At 34.4% G+C, this 20682-nt stretch overlaps 1 protein-coding gene across 1 annotated transcript; it reads right to left on the bottom strand.

Moving 5' to 3' along the window:
* Positions 1 to 851: 851 nt before the first annotated feature.
* LOC123562335 (uncharacterized) lies at positions 852 to 8973 on the bottom strand. The gene is made up of 7 exons (XM_053550594.1): positions 8794 to 8973; positions 6307 to 6494; positions 5547 to 5644; positions 4562 to 4701; positions 3597 to 3709; positions 1874 to 2025; positions 852 to 1149 (listed from the first exon to the last, which is right to left on the bottom strand). The coding sequence occupies exons 1-5, from the start codon at positions 8971 to 8973 to the stop codon at positions 3677 to 3679; spliced, it is 639 nt and encodes a 212-aa protein (XP_053406569.1). The 3' UTR covers positions 852 to 1149; positions 1874 to 2025; positions 3597 to 3676.
* Between the last annotated feature and the right edge of the window lie 11709 nt (positions 8974 to 20682).

Below are 20682 nucleotides of genomic sequence, written 5' to 3'. Positions count from 1 at the left end.
TGTACCCCTTGGGTGAAAAGAGGGGTCCCAAGTTTTATATAGACTAGCTTTAAAAATCTTCTAATGTCTGAAACCATACGACCTAGGCTTTTGATATTTGGTATAATGCATTGTCTAGTAGTCCTCTACCAAAATTGTTCAAATTATGCCCCTGGGGTTAAAAGAGGTCCCGCCCTGGGGTCAATTAGTTATTATGTGAGTTATATAGAAAAAAATACTTCTGATCCTATTTCCAAGACTGTTTACTTATAATTAAATGATGACCCCATGTAATATGATGTCACTTGACTGTGACCTTGACCTACTTACTTGTTTTTTAAGATACAGCCTTGAAATTTTTATGACATACTCCGTTTTGCACACAAATTGTAAAACTGAATTTTATTGAGCCTGAATGTGACTTACTGACTTTCTAAATATTTTATCATCATTTTGACATTTGAAACATGTAGCTCATATTACTCAGGTGAGCGATCCAGTTGTTGATAGTTTTCATCTATCATTTACAAAACTATTAATTGGTTGTTTTGAAGGGAATACAGATCTATGATACAAAAATTGTTGCTTTTTTTCTAGCTTGCTTTGTAGGCTCCTACGTAGCACCAAAAAAGACACTTTAATGTTGGGCCGTTTTCGCTATTTGCTTCAAAGAAACAGTTAGCTAGAAATCACAAGAACAGATCTTGCTCAGAATACTTTTCAACTTTCACTATTTCCAATTATTTCTTAGAGAGAACATGTCAATTGTCGTATAAAAAAGAACATGGAAGTTGAGACTTTATACTTCATGAATCACAAGGAATTGAATTGAATTTATAAAACTTTATAACAAATCAACATCTTTATTTTTTCTTTTAAGTAAAGGACAAGACCGACGAAACTGCCCCACGCTCAGTAAATCTTTAGAACGAATGCCTTTAATGGAATGTCATTTCTGCTCAAGCAGTTAGTCAAGCTTGCTTATTAGCCAGGTAAGCAAGTCGATGGCTTCAGCTGATGTATCCGGCATACGCATTCCATCCAGTTCCATCATTTGAAGAAATCTTCCTTCTAGTTCTTTGTCTATTCCAGTGCTAGATGGAACGTCGCAGTTATCACCCAGGCACTCGCAGTCTGCCTCATCAACTGGGAATTTGTAGTCATAAGTTCCTGTCCGGTTGGAAAAATAGGTGGATAGCATTAAAGGTTGCTAGCATTAAAGTAAGGTCAACAACGGTAAATAGGTTTTTCAACACATGACCATCACGTGGCATAATTTACATTCACTCTGCTGTCACAATTCTGTGCACATAAGTAATGTCAGTGTTCCATTTTAACGAACATGACATTCCCTTCAATTTCAGTTTATTTTACCCATGTATTTCAGTTTCAGTACGGAGGTACAAAGTAGAATATAATACGTTACGATCTCTAGGGAAAGGTAATCTTTACGATAGGCGGTCAACTTCGGTTGAACACGGAACAGTTGCTAGAGTCATTTTAATATGGTTGGCAATGTAAAGGACCAAAACAAACTGACCAAAGGTTTCGAATCCCATCAGACGTGTTGATTTTTATAGAACAACTAACTCCACTTTAGTTGCAGTTAAATACTGACATCTGTTTTGCATGTTTTTATCGAAATCATTGACGTATATGAAGTCGCACCTATTCCACAGTCCATTCACTTTTCTTGCTATATTTATTGTATGTACGCAACTTTTGTTGGGTCATTGTTAAGCTAACTTGACCTTATTCCTGCAGTGTTGACACGGGTATACATTTCTACACCACAATTACAAGAGCAGAATAAATACTTAAAAAGTTCGTTTTTGTTCCCTTTTCACTCAGTAAAAGGTTTATTGTGGCAAGACCATAATTAAAACTCGTGTACCATATAATTCTGGATACAAATATAAAATGTTTGGCTTTCCACAAGGTGTTCCTTCCCGTGTCTGCCTCCTTATATAATGTGTATTCCAATCTGCCAGTATTAAGTCCAATTCATGCTGAATAAGTTGCATCAAACAGAATCTGATGCAACTTCTGCAACAAGAAACAAACACGATAACAATTATAACTGAGAAAAAGTAATACAAAAAGTAAAACTGGCAATTGTTTTGCAGCGCGACCATGTATTGTCCACATAATATGACATAAGGCTATCAAAACATACATTTACAAAATAAGTTTTCTGTTCCATAAACCCTTTTTCTAAGCATGCTCGGATCCAGTGGCACCCACCGCAGTCGACTGTCCAGCGACCACATATTCCTATAACATAGAGCAACTGAGGAATATGTTAACAAATATCTAAGGTACTAAGTAACAATCAAGGTACATAGTGACTTGCTAGAGATTATTGTGAGTGCCGATTTTTGGGGAAGACACGTTTTTGACAACACTTTCTTTATCTAAAACATTGGAACATAGATAAATTATAACTCGAACATTTAGCTGTTAGCCTATGTATCACATATGCCATGTGTGTCGATATGTATTTGAAACGGCATGTATCGATATTATATCGATCTTTTGTGTTTCGACATCCTTAGTAAGAAACGGTCATTTATGACAATTTAAGGAACATATAACTATGAAAATAAAGAGCCTGACCAGAGAAATACAGAAGATGCAAAAATTTATATCGTGAATACTATAAATGTAATTACAATAAGTATGTCTGAGGAAGGAGCTCAATATGAATATTTCAGGGGCAAATAATTCCGCTAGGCTGGACAAACATTTCAAGATGCGCAAGTTCACATCCTGATGAATATAAATGAAAGGTTTCATGATTCTACAACAGAACTTTTTTTTTATCTAGGACTGGTGTGTTAAAATCACAAAATGGGCAGTCTTTTTGCTATTTCAAGGACAATAACTCTGCTTATAAACATAAGGTGTCGCCTGACGAAATTAGGTATGCGAGTCCTAATAATGACTAAACATCGTGATTCTACAACTGATATGATTTACTGTAGGGATGGGCGCACTCTAGTGCGTCGCCAACTTTCATGTGGTTTATCTTAAACATATTCATTTTACAACGACTGCAAAGCAAACTTTCACAAGTTGGCACCGGTATTACAGGCGACTGTTGTCTTAAGAAGTGGGAGAAACTGGATGGCTCAGAGAAACCCATCGTTCTGGAATATGTAAAAGCAACCAAAATCACATACACCCAGAACAGGAGTAGAACCTAACACGGATTCAGAACTAACCACTTCACCACTGCCCTAAGCAGACATTTAATATTAAAAATAGGTAAGATAATAATCAATGGGAACCGACAATGTTTAAAACAAGAGCTGCCGGAGGTCAGCAACGCTTGACTATTCAACAGCCTTGCCAACATAAACACGTCGAAAAAGGAGCATAATTCTGTAAAACTGCATAACAGTGTTATGGAACCTGTTCACCGCATGTTAGATCATCACAATGAACAAATGTGTGAAGTTTCAAGCCATTCCCATTAGTGAGTAATAACAAACCAATTTACATATAAAACTTAACAAAGTCGGGACTCCGACGACGAAGCATGTGCCAGTCGAATAGACCAACTTATTCTTTGAAATGTGGAGCTACTAATCTTCAACCTTATCACAATAACTTACACATGAATACCGTCTGCTGTTGAGAAAATCCCTTGCTCTTCCATTTGACAAAATTTATCTTTCCATGCCGCTATGCATCTTTAATGTAACTGTCGCCACCAACACTCTATCCTCTAAAAATAAGGAAACAATAATGTGTATGCAAATTTAAACTTGGGGTCGCCAAATCTTTTCAATCACTGTTTATGCCGATTTATTTGTTTGCTGGTTTGAATGGGGTTTAACTTAACGCCGCTTTCAGCATATCGCTAATCAGTTTACCAGTACTAGTTGCTGAATTATTCAAGTACCTGACAAGTTTCTTTTCACAGGAATTATTTTAGCTTATCTCACGCATTTCAAAAGAACCCGTGCAAACACAAGGCATGATATCAAAACCACCCGCCTGCTGGAATCTTCAGTTTCAAAGATTTCAATTGTTAAAGCCCATTAAGTCGGCTCTTACGATGCGCGCACGGCTTCAAGGTGGTAGCAGTTCTGTTCATTTTACCATTAAAGGGAGCCCAAAACCACAAGGTCTATACCAGTTTGTGTAGCGATCTTACAAGTATTTGGACAAGGATATATTATATAAACAAAATTGAACAAGATGTGTGCGGAAAACACTATTCCCCCTCAAGCAACCTTTTCGTTAAACAGTTATGTTTTATGGGTCAGATTAAAGTTTCACTATCAGGGGTCACGGTGACCTTTACCTTTAACCTAGTAAAGGGTCAAGGCAGTTGACGGAAGTGGAGATCAACAAGGCTCATCTACATATGAAGTTTGAATACCCTAGGTGGAAGCGTTTTCATTTTATGAGCAATGTAAAAAAATTTGTGACACAGACGGACTGGCGGAATGACAGAACCAATACAATATGCCCCCGATCATTCGATCCGGGGAGAGGGTGTAAAAAGTATTGTGACGCGTGCAGCTCAAATTCAAAGAACAATAACGTATTGCATTCTGACACTTTCACTAACCTGGTTTGTATGCGAGCTACCAACGATAACACTTCGTTCACCAGCCATATCGTCACCGTGATACCATCTGAATGCTTTTTGCATATCCTCCACAACAACATTTTCCGTACCCGCATCCATCCTGATACACCGTGGAACCCCTTATATAATAAACGTTAAAAAGAATTCACAACTATTGGCTATATCTATACTTTATAACGCGGAATGTACAAGTAACCTACACTGATATCCAAGGCTTGATTTTGGTATAGTTTTCTGGTCCTTAGGGATCATTGATCTCAACACACAGAGTTAGTACAATACAGTTAGTAGAATCTGTAAAGTAAATCAAATTCCAGTCTATGAATATACATGAATGAGAAACAAATGCAAATTTAATATGCCTCATATCAAAGACGAACTCTGCCTGACCCAGCCTGTGATGTAACCACGGCTGGACTACCTTATCATTGATAGATCTTATATAATCTAAATGGTCAGTGTGAATGGATACAGGTTGAATAAGAACTGCTTGTTCATTGATAATTCATCCGCAGTGTTCATGAAATGGGACTATTTTGTGCAGCATTGTCAGAAATACGCTTTAAATTTGTTAACGGGATAAACCCGGTATATTCAAAGTTGAACTACCTTTTACTAGGCATCAGTACTTGTCACAAGAAGCTGTGCATTGTCACACCCTATATGGCTCCCTTCGGATACAGCTCCTTGGGGAATAATTTCACAAAAACACCGTGGAGCTATATACGGAACAAAGCTACAGGTGTATAGCTCTTGTTTTAGCAAGGAAGCTATATACGAAACGGTGCTCCGAATATAACTCCCTGCGGAGCTATATCCGAAGGGAGCTATAAAGGGTGTGACAGTGCATACATGTATAACATACATGCAGTAAGCAATAACCGCGCACAGTACAGAAATAACCTTACACCACATCACAGTAAAAATGATTGGTCATTACTATTGTAATTAGTAACTTGCTCACCTCTTATTTCTTTTACGAACTCTAGAAAATAGGCAGCAATGATATTCGGATTATTATTGGAATGTGCAACTTTCAGCCAAAGAATCCGTCTCGAAAAGCTGAAAAAAGGATATTAACTGAGTAGAACTATATTAAAAAAGTATCAGACATACGTGTATTCTAAACATGAGTTTCTTGCGGTTTATTGTATTTACATGTATTTCAAAATTGAACCCATTTTTATGATAGATTTGCAAAACAAAAGCTTAACTTTCGAAAACAAATGCATAAAACGTGCATTTTCACCATTACTTCAGTTATTCTTCAAAATGTTTAAACTAGTACTCACAAGTTTACAATAAAGGTGGTTTTAAAAGGTTTTCATCACCATTTCAATAATCAATTTATCGGACATACGATCAAAATCTATAGCAACTGAACAATAAAAATGGGAAAATGTTCATAGAGTTTATGTAAAATTATCAGTTATATAAATAATAAAATGTAAAAATTGATAACAATTAGCATTTAATACCTTCATTTGATCAAAGTGTATCCTCGCTATTAAGACAACATCTGCTCTCTCAAAACATGGCCTAAACAGTAAGCTGGTTCAATTTATTTCTTATTTGGGTTGAAAATGTTTCAGTTAATCAAAACATATTGGTCCTAATTCAAAGATGGTCTTAAAGGATTTTGCTGTTAAAAGACAGATATCGGCCAAAGTTATAGACTAACAATGACAGTTAACTGACAATGAAATGACTTGAAAAACTCATACCCACAAATGGCTCCGTGGATTCCAAACCCATACTTCTTTATCTTGTCGTAACCGTCAATGTGAATGAGAAAATTCGGACCTCTGTTAAAGTATTCTCTGCTTGAAAGCCTGTTTGACAGTCTGGCCTGAACACCTTCGGGATCTATGATGTTTTGATATTGCAGTACCTTATGTCTAAAATATTTGGTTTAAACATATTTATTCATCTATAATGTATCGCATAGTAATTACGAATATACAGCTTTGCACTTAGTATATCTAAAATTTTTGAATAACGATATCATAAATATTAATAGTGGGTGTCCCAGAATAAATTTCCACTTCACAATGATATTTACTTTGCTAAAATAAATTTCAAATACTAGTATGTATGACTGGTCAAAAATGAAAGGCTTTTTAGACTTACAGTATTATGGTAATAAATATGGATGAAATCATTATTAAAACAGTGCATTCCGGTCCTTTTCTCATATTCTTTATCTCACGTATTGTCTTTTATGAGGTTTAACGTAGTTTATCTATTAGTAAGTACTAGTACGTATCATAATTTAATCTAAGATTTTCTTTTCGTATATATTGATGAACAGTTTGTAATGTATTCTAAACAAACTCACTAAAGAAAAAGTTGAAAGAAAAATGGGGTTGAAAAAAAAACAGAGCATAAATATAGTTTCATTAATGGCGTCATTATCAGATAGTGTGATACTTAATGATATAATTCTGTTTGTATAGTTGTAAAACTTACATCCATTTCCTTTCATTTGAGACCAATCATGCTTATCTGTTATTTATTTTTAAGTGGATATGTATTCTGGGACACACTGTATAACCAACAGTAATATGAAAACACAATCACAATTTTCATGACAAATAATAAGAAAATATTTAGTACTTTCACTCATTAGTAACATCACTCCAAAAGACACTTTAACGGAAACAAATAGCTAGAGTTCTAGATAACGAGTTTCACTGACAACAAATTAATGGACAGTTGCAGTGTTAGTACTGATTATCACAAGTTTGAATAATGATAGCGAATTTGCGCCAAAAATCAAAACGGTATCTGTTCACCTCGGACCTCAGATTAGATATTTGAATTGGCATCAGATTGGTAATCATTGGCAATATGCTCTCGCAACATGTGCCCATTTGGCTTCAACATTTAACCAATCAGAGATGTGGGCACACTTTGGCTTCTATACAAAAGGGTAAAATAACCTAGACAGACGTTATATATAAACCCGATCATCATCGTCAATCCTTCAGTCAACATCCAGGGCAGTCAACAGATTAAATAGTTATCTACATGGTAACTACTAGCTAGCTAGAAACCTTACTAAGAGGAATAAACAAGCCCAAGAAACGACCTTGTAGCTTTCAAAAATCTTTATCGACCAGACAAACTAACAACAACATCTATTCATTGCGCTAGTCTCAGGTCATCGCATATCTCGAAGTTGCTATATATGCCAGTACATTATATTCCTATTGTAATACATTTCATCGTTTCGTATCTCAGACGTAATTGTGATACAAAACGTTTCGTATCTCAGACGTAAAATTGACAGGAATAGAGCCAAATTACTCTGGGTCTATCTTTTGTTTTGTACTGAGCTGCTTGTCTCGTAACACATACATTTGCAGCTATATCTCTATCAGAACACCAATGGGATACCAACTCTAAAGAAGGTCTTTTTCAGCTATCTCAGGAATATTCATATTTCGTGTATCATTATCAGTCAGTTCCTTGCATCTCAAGCAACAAGACGTAAATTCCTATTTAAAAATTTGTGAAAATGAACTGATATAGATATTTACCAAAATAGCTGCTTGAACGACAGCACGATTCCAGTTTTGCCGCCTCTTTAGACCAAGTCTTTTACAATGTCGTTTAAGTTGCCGATAGCTGGAATAATAAAAGACTGTCAATGCGCAGCGCTAGTAAAAACATCAACAAAACAGGTGAATAGAGTATGATAATACATAGTGTGGGTTTGATCTCACGATCTTTAATTATTCAATTACTGACGAGTCGAGTTATTTTCATGGTATACCGACGTTTATTTTACAGTAATGTCAGCAATGACACCAAATGCAACAACTGCATAATTTGTGTGTGTGTGTGTGTGTGTGTGTGTGTGTGTGTGTGCGTGCGCGCGTGTGTGTGTGTGTGTGTGTTAGAGGGGGGTGAGTGGAGACACTATGTTCCAGATTGACTTGCTGTTCTAGGTGAAAACAGAAATGAGACCAAAGCCAACGGAAACATCCCTGTACATGAAGTTATCATGTAACAACCATAACGGTAACATCTGCACTAAAGGTAACACCATGCACTAAGAGTTACAATTTTTGACACCCAAAGCAACCTGCACTTAAGATAACTTTGTCAGTGACACCATAGGCAACAATTTCCGACACCAATTATGACATATTTCACACATGTACTGAAGGTAACGGGTATCAGCACTAAGGGTAACTGGCACTTACCGCAACAACTACAGTTTTTGCTACCATCACGTGTAAAAACCTCACCACCAAATCTTTGCGTTGTTTTACCCGTGTATGCGGTTGTTTCGGGTCTGGGATGGTGATATGCCTAATGTCTGTGACTTCCCTGTTGCGGACCGTTTTCGTTGTACCTTCAAGGTTCATACCCGACAGACCCATAATATTTATATACGGAGTTATTCAGAATAAGTAGAAAATACTTTCTATAGAGAACACCTTGTTTGGTAATAGGTATTTAGTCTTACAAAACATGTACTTCAAAGTTGACTGTCCGCATTATATTTTGTACAAAATATCAAACTTCTTTTTCAAACATATTTTTTCTCTAAGTTTGTTCTTGTTATGTGTCTTACATAATTATCAAAGTACACCGGGAAATAAAAAATAGTTGACTCTTATATTTGTTGAAATACTTCAGTTTTTGTCAATTTGACAGCTCTACTTTCACTTTCAGTTTGCAATGTTTGCATTTTATATGTACATGGTTTATATTTGTTGAAATACTTCAGTTTTTGTCAATTTGACAGCTCTACTTTCACTTTCATTTTGCAATGTTTGCATTTTATATATACATGGTTTATATTTGTTGAAAAACTGCAGTTTTTGTCAATTTGACAGCTCTAGTTTCACTTTCATTTTGCAATGTTTGCATTTTATATGTACATGGTTTGTAACACTTTCAACTCCTGGAGTACCTGGACAAATATTTAAGAAGCACAATGATAATAGAAGAAATGACAAAATACTTTTGAAAAAGAAGTTTCATATCTAACAGTCAAAGCACATGTGATATAAGACAAAATGTGTTGTCCGTAAGGGAATAAAAGTTTTCTTTTTTTTTTAAGAAACAAGACGCAAATACCAGGTATCTATCTGCACAAGCGAAAGAATCGGCCCTGGCAGGGCACAAAAATAATTGCCTTGCGGATGATTTTATTTTTCTCCTGTTAATACAGCCAGTGAAAAAGCAGTTTTTTATGCAAGAATATGTGTTAAAAGATCGATGATAACGATTCTAACATTGTCTACTCTACGGAAGAGCGTCAGACGATTTTTCAATGCGGTACAGTATTTCCCATTTTGAAAACTAACAATCATCATATATACATAATCTAAAGCATTCGTCGAAATGGACATAACGTGTTCGCTGTGATGATCTTTGACTAGGTTGTTGTATTTTTAATCAATTTCGCAAAATGCCGATACCCCTAAATATTGTTTTATTATATAAATATCACGAACAAACGAAGCAACAAACAATAATAATGCAGATAATTTTATTTTCAACAGGTTTTAGAAAAGTTATGACCTTTTGATTTATTTCAATTGAATGCACTCTTGATTTTTTTTCCGATGTTTTTCAAAAATTTTACAATTTTTGCCAAAGCGTTTACAACTCAGACAGACAGAATTTGCTATAAAAACACAGACTTAAAGCAAACTCGAAAGTAGTGTTTTATTTTGGCACCATATTTCTATTTTAGTTTTAAACCAGCGTCAGATTTGATAAGGATGTACATTCCCTGTTATATTATAGATAAATAAAAAACTGACTTTAGGACATAACAATCATTACTTGTTATTCTCTACGATAAAATGTCATTTTACACTGTAATCGGTTGCTTTCGACAGTGACAAAACGGAGATATTACGTCTGGACTAATGACCTGTAGGTGTTTGATTAATCAACAGAGAGAAGAACATTGGCAGTCATACTCGGAGATATGCCAGATATGAAATATAATTAAAGTATGATAGCGAATAATTATATAAGAATAAAATAATTCGCAGTATTCAATCCTTATTTTCAGTGTAAACAAATCATAACTGAACCTTCATGTGGTTTATTGTTATGAAAAGTTTGCTAATGAGAATTATTTTCAGCGATTCTACGAGTGTTGTTGACCATGTTGGCAAACCATCGCCATCTTTACATATTTTGTGTAAGATGTAAACCATTCCCTGAGCCCAAGTAAACAACAAAATCACAGTAACTTTTATTGCAACACAGATCTTGACGTTATGTCTGTATCTTTTAAACGTTTAAGTAAATTGTGATACCGAAAAACGTCTTAGAGATTCAATTACCATTTCAAGATGGCGGTCTTTGAATATGGCTTTTCCTGTTTGATTGTTTATTTGGAATCCTTCAGACATATGCAGTGCATATCTGTTAAGACTACAATCCCCTGTTCAAATTACTGTGAACTGTTCCATATGCTTTTATTGCTTATATATATTTTTTTAAATTTGTTCGTAAGCAACTGCATTTAGTTTTCAAGATTATTATGTTAACATGTCATTTAATTTCAAAGTTAATAATTGGTATACAGATATTTGAAAACAAAGCGTTTTTATACTGATTATTCCTTCAATACAAACAATGAACTGAAGAAAGCGGAAATGATTTATTTAAACTTAACCACGTTTTTATATCAAAATACCATTAGTTCTAATACGAAATTTAGCTTGCTACATCAAGTTACTAGCTTGGTGAAAATGTCCAGAATTATCATAAACCTACCATAAATGAGTGGCTGTGTAATCATTCGTCGTCTCTATCTGAACAATAAAGTTACGTATAATGACAATTGCCTCAGACAATTACTTTTGTGTGATTATTTTATATTATTTTCTACAATAATTGCTTCCGATGGCTTTGCGTGTACTTAATGATGTACAGACTGATAAAGGTTCCTAGTTTTTTTCCCTTCATAATCAGAATTTATTGTTTTCTAATGGTTCTTTGTCTGAATTAAAAAATATTTTAGGGAAAATCAATCAATAAACGGAAAGCGTTGCCAAATTATGTTTCTTAATTTTGTACTTAATTTTCAGAGAGTCTAATTGATTTACATTGATTTACTTTGTCTATGTATTTTATATGTTTAGCATTGTGTATATTTTTTTCGAGTATATATCCAGTATGTATCTATCCGTACAAACAGTGCCGATGAATTTCTTAAGGAGCTCCATGGTTCGTCATACTGGCTCGTTATCTCGGCTTTTTACTGTTAATAACGAAATATTTTACTCAAAACGTCACAAACGATATCAGTAAGGGCATTGACCAACAGAAAACGGCCGCTATCTGCGCAATCGATTTGTACAGTAGTCCAACGTCATAAGACATCCATTAGACCAGTCCATTAACACATTCGACATTCGAAACTTCCAACTATTACTAAAAAGGCTTATAGTAATCCATTATTTTCAAAATAAAAAGGCAGGCTAGTTCTCTATCTTTCAAAACAACACTTTCGTGTGACGTAGTTAACAGACAAACTCTCAAATGACTATTTAATCTGTATGTACATATATTCAGTTAAAAAGACTAAAATGTCACTGCTGATTTGTGAGACATGATAACAGAGATTTTAGTATAACTGCAAGTGTTGAACCAGTACGAATGTGTAGTACAACTCTGGTGTGTACATAAAGCAGCATATTTGGTTAGTGGACTTGCTGTTGAATGTACGCGTCCGTTTGTACTGCTAGGCGCTTTGCCGTTATTAGTTTGGTGTATTGTGGTGGTGATTAGTTCGCATAAATTATCCTTACTTATATAAATATATATTGCAAACCTTAAAATGCTTTCAGATATGTATAAATGATGCTTCCACGGCGGACAGGGTGACACTATATAGATAATACTACAATAATAAAACTGTCTACACCCATTAACTTTTCCATAATAACTCAGAAAACATTGCATGATTGCATGCGAGTGTATTTCTTTTTAATTTTTATTTTAGATTCATTTTATGTCATATCTAAACAGAAGATATTATCATTTCTACACTGTTGCGCCTGTAAAATGTAAAGTACCAACAAATATTAACCAGGTTTGCTTAAATGGATCGAGCGCAATCAAAACAGATAACTATATCGTGTTTGTTTCTAAAAAATATGAGCGACAAATCCGATGGAAAGTGTCTTTAACTTTTGATAGGCCTTAAACATCTGCGCTTAATATGTGCCATAGATTATCTTTTTCCCAAGAAATATACAATGTAAACAAGCAATACAGATATTTGTCTTTTGCGTACGGTTATTTACTTCCTCACATAACAAAAACTTGTGTGTTCGTTAATCTTATTAATAAATAGTGCGTGTGATAAAAAGATTCTGTCAAATTTTAATGCGAATACATGAAATATTTATCGGCCTCGAAAAGGTTATTTTCTCAAAAATACATCACAATCCTTACTCACAGCTTACGGGCGACATATGTGATAGGTAGTGATCTGTCTGTAGGCGGCCATCACCCAACTATTAATCTTTTAAAATATGATATTTTAAGATTACCAAACATTTAATCTCCTGGAATGTTTGGTACAAAAAGATACGAATTGACATACATCAGACAATTTATTACTGTTTTCTATTATTTTTATTATAGTATTATACAATTTTTCAATATATATCCGTTGACTGTGACATTACCGTTAATAGATAGTGTCGGCGACACTGACTAAGGATAGACAATGAATAATGTGATGTCTGTAACTTTTGGTCCTAGATTGAATAAGTACTTCTATCCATCTGCACTATCAATGACAGTTTCAGACTATCTAACTAGAAAGCAATCAGTGAAAGTGTAAAGAATATAGTCTTATGAGAGTATGGTATAAATCATATTTGTGACTGAAAAGAAACCATAAGCTACTTTTTAAAATTTAAAAAAATAATAATATCAAATCAAAAATGAATGATTACAGAACCAAAGATAACTCCGCTTTGAATCATTAAATTTCAATATAGCTGCCATAATGTGCCCGTACTTGAATTTATTGTTGATATTATTATCACGAGACCAGTCAATGCTACTGTATAAATAGTGATCCATGTCAGCTAGTGATAAAGAGGCATAGGGGGTGTTGCAGGCGTCATTGTCTTCTATCAACGTATCAAAAAAAAACTTGTTTGCTATTAAATTGCTTGGTAAGTTCTAAGTTTCTAAATTATGATGATTATTCAATTTTAAAGCACTGGGAGACAAAAAAAAAACATTCCTAACATGTATTTTTTTAAAAAGATTACCAAATCTTCAATAAAAAAGAGAAAATGATATTTTAGCAAAAATATCCCATTTTGAAGAGAGAAAAAATAGACGAGTTTAGGAACATTAAATTCATCGTTATCAATATACTTACAACTATTCGAAGGATGCTGTCTGTACGATGCAACAACAACGTTTAAATTTATTTAATAGTCCATAGTCAGTACGACCTTGTCATATATAGACACTGTTTCTTCGTATGAAAGTCAGATATTTTAAAATTGTTGATTATATCGATATATAGTTATCGAATGGTATCTACATAAATCTTCATAATGAGTGAAACACATTAAAACAAAGGACATAATAACAGTAAAATATAGTGAAAAGTTGAAAGAATATTGAAAATGACCTGTTGGTTAATGTTTTACCAAAATTCTAGATTATAGAAGTTTCGAAGGGAATAACCCAATTTACTATGAGTAGAAATTTAATACGTCTAACATCAGCCATTTGTTAAAATAGGAGCAAGCATAATGCTTTTTATTCAAACCTTCTGTTCAAACACGTGTACTTAGGTTATAAGAGGTAAATATTACAATGTTGTCTGAGAAGTAAATACAAATTATTGCAAAGGCCTTTGTGTACCTAGCCTAACAATGCTGAACAATTCATACATTTAAGTAAAGGTAAAGGTAATGTTGTTAACTGGCAGATGAGTCAATTAATTAAACTCTAGATATCGTAAAATCTTGCATCAAATTCTTTTCCGTTGGCTGTAACAACTTCTGGCTTCTATCACTTTTCTATGTTATGTCCGAAGGTTTCTGTTTTGTCTAATCAGTCAATGACATAAAGGTCACCAGAGCAGACGGCAAGTCAACATAAATCGAAATAACATATTAGCACCCACAGGCAATCACATTTGTTTGCAGTCGATAAGCAGACACTGACGCCTTATCGTTTGTAAAAAATGGATATTGTGGTCAAAGCGTCAGTTCTTTTACAATTTTATCGAGACAGCAGTACGTATAAAGTCGCCAAGAATAAAAAAGCAGTTTTAGCGAAAAAATTGCTTGCAACTTGTGCATCGAGTAAGTAGTCAATAAAAGATTGAAATATAGCTCAACAAAATAGATCTTGCATGGGATCCTTTGTAACAAAAGTATATTATATTGATTGCACATGTATGTAAAGAAATTATATGAATACGAAATAAACACTGTTTAAACCAAAACGGCATTGGTAAATTTATAAAAAGCAAGATATTCAGGTATATTTTGTGACATATTAAATACGAATGCAGGTAAAAATTGCTAAAATGCCAATATTGCGTTTGCGATATTTCCATCCCGCCAACATCAAAACCACTTGACAATCATGACAGAAAATGTTCCGAATCAAAATGTCAAAATATTTGTTGCAAATTTTCCTTATCTCCTCGTCTTGCAGATGAAGTTCATTTTACAAACGTTATAAAATCAATACCATAATACTACTCATTTTGTTGACAGATCATATTCAGTTTGAATAGTTTATAATTTAGAACTATCTGTATTTGACGTACGTATTAAGTGAAGATTGGTTGAAAAAGTACAGTCTATTGTTGACGATCTTGCGACTTATCGTGACATTTCTACAGTATGACGGAGACAGTTCATTGTCCCATTTTGTACATAAAGAATTGTAAGAAGGTGCTTTAGATGGCAAGTACATTAAATCTGAACAAAATTGCCTGCAAAATCGATTTATGCTTACAGTGGTATTCAACACGGACCTGTGGTAGAACTTCAATTTTATTATTGTTTATGAGGGAAATACGTTTACGAGCACGTGATAAGATAAACCACTCAAACTTAGAGAATAGCATTATTTCTAAACACGAATCTAACGGCCTCCAATTGGAAAAAAATGAGAGGTATCCAACAAAGCTAGAAGGCTCACTGCAGAGGTATTGAGTTTGCTAAAGGTATCTCCATTTCGAAATTGTTTTATGTTCATAGCAGTTTTACGCAAGAAAAGCAAAATCACAAAATGTAACTTTATCTCTATGATATTAACAGATATTGATAACATACTTGAAGTCATACCAATTAATTTCGTTCTGATTTTTTCCATTGAATCAGCTGAATGAATTTTGTTTGACGGTGTATTTATCTGTTCTTTAATATTAAATAGTATACATTTAATTTCAAAAAATATATAAACACAATATTGATTTCATAAGCTTTCCTCCGAAGTACATACTCAGGCATTTAAAAAGTAAATCAAAGGTCTTATACTCCAGAAACTGAAACGTACAATCATTCTATTCGTTTCAGTGTACATCGGCATAATAAGAATTCGAACCCAACCAAAGGGCGTAACAGAGTAAGTTAACATTAAAATATATGTTGACGTAGATATGTAATAAATGACTGTCATTGAGTAATACCATCTAAAACTTTCGTTGACCCACAAATTGTCATTTGTTTTCGCTAGCATAACCCTCCGACATAAAATAAACTAGCCTTTTGTCACAAATTGACATACGGGCCTTATGTTATCTGTAATGTAAATGCATGTATTACATCATCTTTTTGTAAATTTTTGAGATATTGAGGTAAATGTCAGATTTCATGCATAAAATACCTCTAATGTTTTTTCTGTATTTCATAACTTAAATTTCCATGTACATTTTATTAAATTCGGTTCAGTAATAAGAAAGTTGATATTTTATAAACTTCAGTAATTCATGTTTTTATCCCCAAAACCACTATAACAGGCCTCAAATTGTCAATTTCAATCCGCGGCAAAGTAGTTAGATTTCCCGGCTATATCGTGAATCCCGTGGAAATACAAATAGTCGGAGTCCACGGCTTAGCCGTGAGTCCCATGAAATTTAGTATTTGGCGGGACATTACCCTACAAATAGACTGGACTAGATATGCCTAGCGCACACCACATTCCGACATTAGACGAATCTATGTCAGATTGATTTTTCTTGCTAGAAATTTATGCTCGATCGAGGTAAGAAATTTATTTGTTAGATTTTTGTATGATTTTTGAATTACGATTTTTATCTGGTAAATTCTTGTTCATTCTACAGAATTCTGTAACATTTACTTTTCGGCATGTGATTTTGGCTAGTTTCGGTATGTCAGGATAATTTATTAAAATTTTCATACTTTTGTAAATTATTTCGAAAGAGGAGTCTAAAATGTTTCGTTTCTATAAGCTGTAAGATTTGTACTGAAATTTGTGTAACATGATAATTGTAAAGTACTGTTTCAAAAACATATGTCAAACATTTCTTTGTTATGGATCGCCGATACTGCATTGCACTGTAATGTATAAATCTATATGGCAAGTCTAGTACCATGTATGTAATTTATATTATTGTAAATGGAAATTATTGTGTGCCAGTCTATAGCATATACATACAATGTCCGTTTTGTTGTATGGCATTAGATATTATATTGATCCAACTATAGTATAACGTTTGATTTGCATTAAATTTTGTTAATTTGTAGTTGTAAATAATAGCTGCAGTTTATCATTTCCATTACTATATTTTTCATCTTAAACTTTTCATATCTTTTTCATACTTCAATGTTAGACTTTTAAGTAATTAATTTTGTAATAATGGAAGTAATTTGTGACGTATTTTAATCACGTGACGTATGAACTTAGTAGCACATATATTTTGTATAAGTAGCACGTACATGTATTATTTATGGGAGCCTACGGAGGTATGGTGTAGCCAAAGGAGCAGTTTTATGCCCTGTTTTATTTGTTTTGCTATGGTGCTTACCATATGTTATATATTTTAGCTTCTTCCGCCAGACGATTTTATCTGGTGATGTCATAACCCGGAAGTACAATACCCGAGATTCTTTTGTCTTCACTCGCCTGGATGTGATTTCCCAGCGCAGAGCTTTCGTCCCATGGTTGTGCCGTAAACCGCAAAGATGCTGATTTTTGTTATCCTCTGAAGTCAGCTCAGGGATGCAATCACCTACTATCATAGGGAGCCAACACGGAGTCAACGTATTCACGGTTTAAAGGGACTTTTTCTGAAGATATGTTATATATTTTGTGCTACTTAAAGTTCGAAATTAACTGAAACACCTGTGCCACGTCACGTTACAAAGAAACTGTCAGTGATAGAACTTTGTATCTAGAGATACTTAACTCTGATTTTTTTTCTTTCTTATAATCAGTTTTTTTTTCTATTAATCATCTATTCATTGTTAATAATCATTTTATGTAAATAAATTTGTAAATATTGTAAAGGGTGTTGATTTGTTCTGATAGGTATTGTCGCCGGTACGTCTATCTTTGTCACACCTTTGTAGTTTAAGAATGTAATTTCAAGCACTACAAATACTACTCTTATTGTGACTGAACTCCAGCGGTGATGTACTTGATTAATGGAAATGCAAACTTGAATAGTATATGAAAAACAAGGATGAATATCTAGCAGGCAAATCCACGTTCAAATAACGCAGCCTCTCCAAACCGCAACTATCAGCCGTAGACCCGACATGACATGCACACGCACGAAGAATATATGTGTCTGTCTTGCATACAAAGTCAAACATCTATACGATATTTCAAATTGCACATTAAATATTTGTAAGATAATTTTTGTGCCAAATGACTATACCTTTTAAGTCAATCCGTTCAGGTTTATCATGCCCCCCTTCGAAAAAGGAGGGGTATAATGTTTTGCTGATGTCGGTCTCTCGGTCGGTCCGTCCGTAGACCAATCGGTTTCCGGATGATAACTCAAGAACGCTTAGGCCTAGGATCATGAATGTTGACATGAAGGTTGGTCATGACCAGCTGATGACCCCTGTTGATCTTTAGATTAGTAGGTCAAAGGTCAAGGTCACAGTGACAAGGAACAGGTAAACGGTTTCCGGACGATAAATTGAGAACGGTTTAGCCTAGGATCACGAAACTTAATAGGGAGGTTGATGAAGGGGGTATATTTCTTGGTGATGTCGGTCGGTCTATCGGTCGGTCCATTGACCAATCGGTTTCCGGATGATTACTCATTGGAGAACGCTTATGCCTAGGATTACTAAACTTGATAGGGAGATTGATCATGAGCAGCAAATGGCCCCTATTGATTTTGAGATCAGTAGGTTAAAGGGCAACGTCACAGTAATCCGGAACAGTTAAACAGTTTCCGGACGATAACTTTAGAATTTTTGGGCCTAGGATCACGAAACTTAAGGAGGTTGATCTTGACTAGCAGATGACCGCTAATAATTTTCAGATCAATAGGTCAATAGGTCAGTAGTCAAGGTCACAATGACTCGAAACAGTTAAACTGTTTCCGGACGATAACTTGAAAAATAAAACAGATTCCAGATAATAACTAAAATAGAAAAAGTGGAAACTCCACAGGTCGCTCAACACAACAAAAACGAAAATGTTGCAGGCTCGGTTTGATTGAGCCTGTTAATTCATGGACGGTTATGAAAATGCATGCTGCCGTTCATGCCCTCTAGCCCCGGGTTGAGCAGAACTCAACATTAACACATGCTAGATGTGTTCATACGGCGTTGCACATGGAACATTCAATGCTACACTAGTGTGTAATTCCATGAAAAGCGGCGTATGGTCCCCAATTAAAATAATGGGTTTGCCCTAAATGAGAAAACAATGAGCAGAACTAAACAAAACTGGAATTTAGAAAGCGGATCTGAGGTTATGGAGCCTGCATATCACAGGAACTGCCAAAAAAACAGGCTTTGACCCAGGATCTTCAAACTTGACATGGAATTTTGGAATGACAAGTTGCACTAACAGCTTTTGCTTTTCAGGATACACTCTATACTATAACTGAAGCTAAATCATGGTTGCCGCCATCCAACTGCCTTGAAATCTCTACAAGATGAAAATGTCGTCTGATTAATATGGTTAGCAAAACACTTTGTTATGGAAATGTCAATGTCACAGTAATCCAAAACAAAACAACAAATTCCAGACAATAACTCATTTGGCCTAGGATTATCTAATTTGATAGGCAATTTTGGCTTGGTCAATAGATTTTAGCCCAATTGATTTTGAGATGAGTAGGTCAAAGGTCAAGGGCACATTGACCCAGAACTTTAGAACCTTTTTTTTTGCTAAAAATAACTATAGAATCCTTTGGTCTAAGATCACATCTGATACGGAGGTCACTTATGAGTGGTAAATGACCCATGATTATTAACTTGAGGTCAGTACGTCAAACGTCTAGTGCACAGTGACCAAATAATTTCTGTTTCTTGTGCAAGTACGGAATGGATCAAGCGGGTGCATTTTGTGTTTTAATAATATTTTATTGCATTTGATATATACAGTGGGATTGGGCACAAGTTATATCAACATTATTAAAACCCTCTCCTAGAAAATTAACAAAACAATGGCAACTGCAAGAAAATACATGTAGTTACAAAATCAAAAGTATACATTGTATAATTTAAAAAAAAACAAAAAAAAAACGGTTGTCAATAATTATTGAAAGTAAAGGATTATTTATGTGTATTTTATGTTCTACGAGCTCTTGTTAAAATACTGTGGATTTTCCTACACCTTTTTAGCAAATTCGAAACTTTGATTCCAATAACAAAAAGTTGTATCATATAATTATTGTTAGGGTCTTGAGCAACATTACCTCTTATAGTTTAATTTTTTGTGCGCTGACGACGTAATGTTATTTTCATTTTGAATCTAAGTACATTCAAAATAATTATTTTTGCCTTGCATTCTACATTCAGTCGTTTAGAAGATTTACTAATCAGCTTGAAGATTTTTCATGACGTAGGAAATCCTAAATCTTGACAAACAGATGTACATTTGAGCGTATATTCAGGCTCTTTTACATACTC

This window comes from Mercenaria mercenaria, chromosome 9 (genome assembly GCF_021730395.1).
Source record: "Mercenaria mercenaria strain notata chromosome 9, MADL_Memer_1, whole genome shotgun sequence".
NCBI lineage: Eukaryota > Metazoa > Mollusca > Bivalvia > Venerida > Veneridae > Mercenaria > Mercenaria mercenaria.
The sequence above is the reverse complement of the archived record's forward strand: the minus strand, read 5'-3'. Positions and strand labels throughout refer to the sequence as shown.

Bases quoted from the DNA above. Each gene is read 5' to 3' on its own strand.
- LOC123562335 (XM_053550594.1), bottom strand. From the start codon at position 8,973: ATGGGTCTGTCGGGTATGAACCTTGAAGGTACAACGAAAACGGTCCGC. The intron at 5,645-6,306 runs GTATGAGTTTTT...TCCTTTTTTCAG, and splicing joins ATCCACGGAGCCATTTGTGG to CTTTTCGAGACGGATTCTTT. The intron at 4,702-5,546 runs GTGAGCAAGTTA...TTATTATATAAG, and splicing joins GTTCGTAAAAGAAATAAGAG to GGGTTCCACGGTGTATCAGG.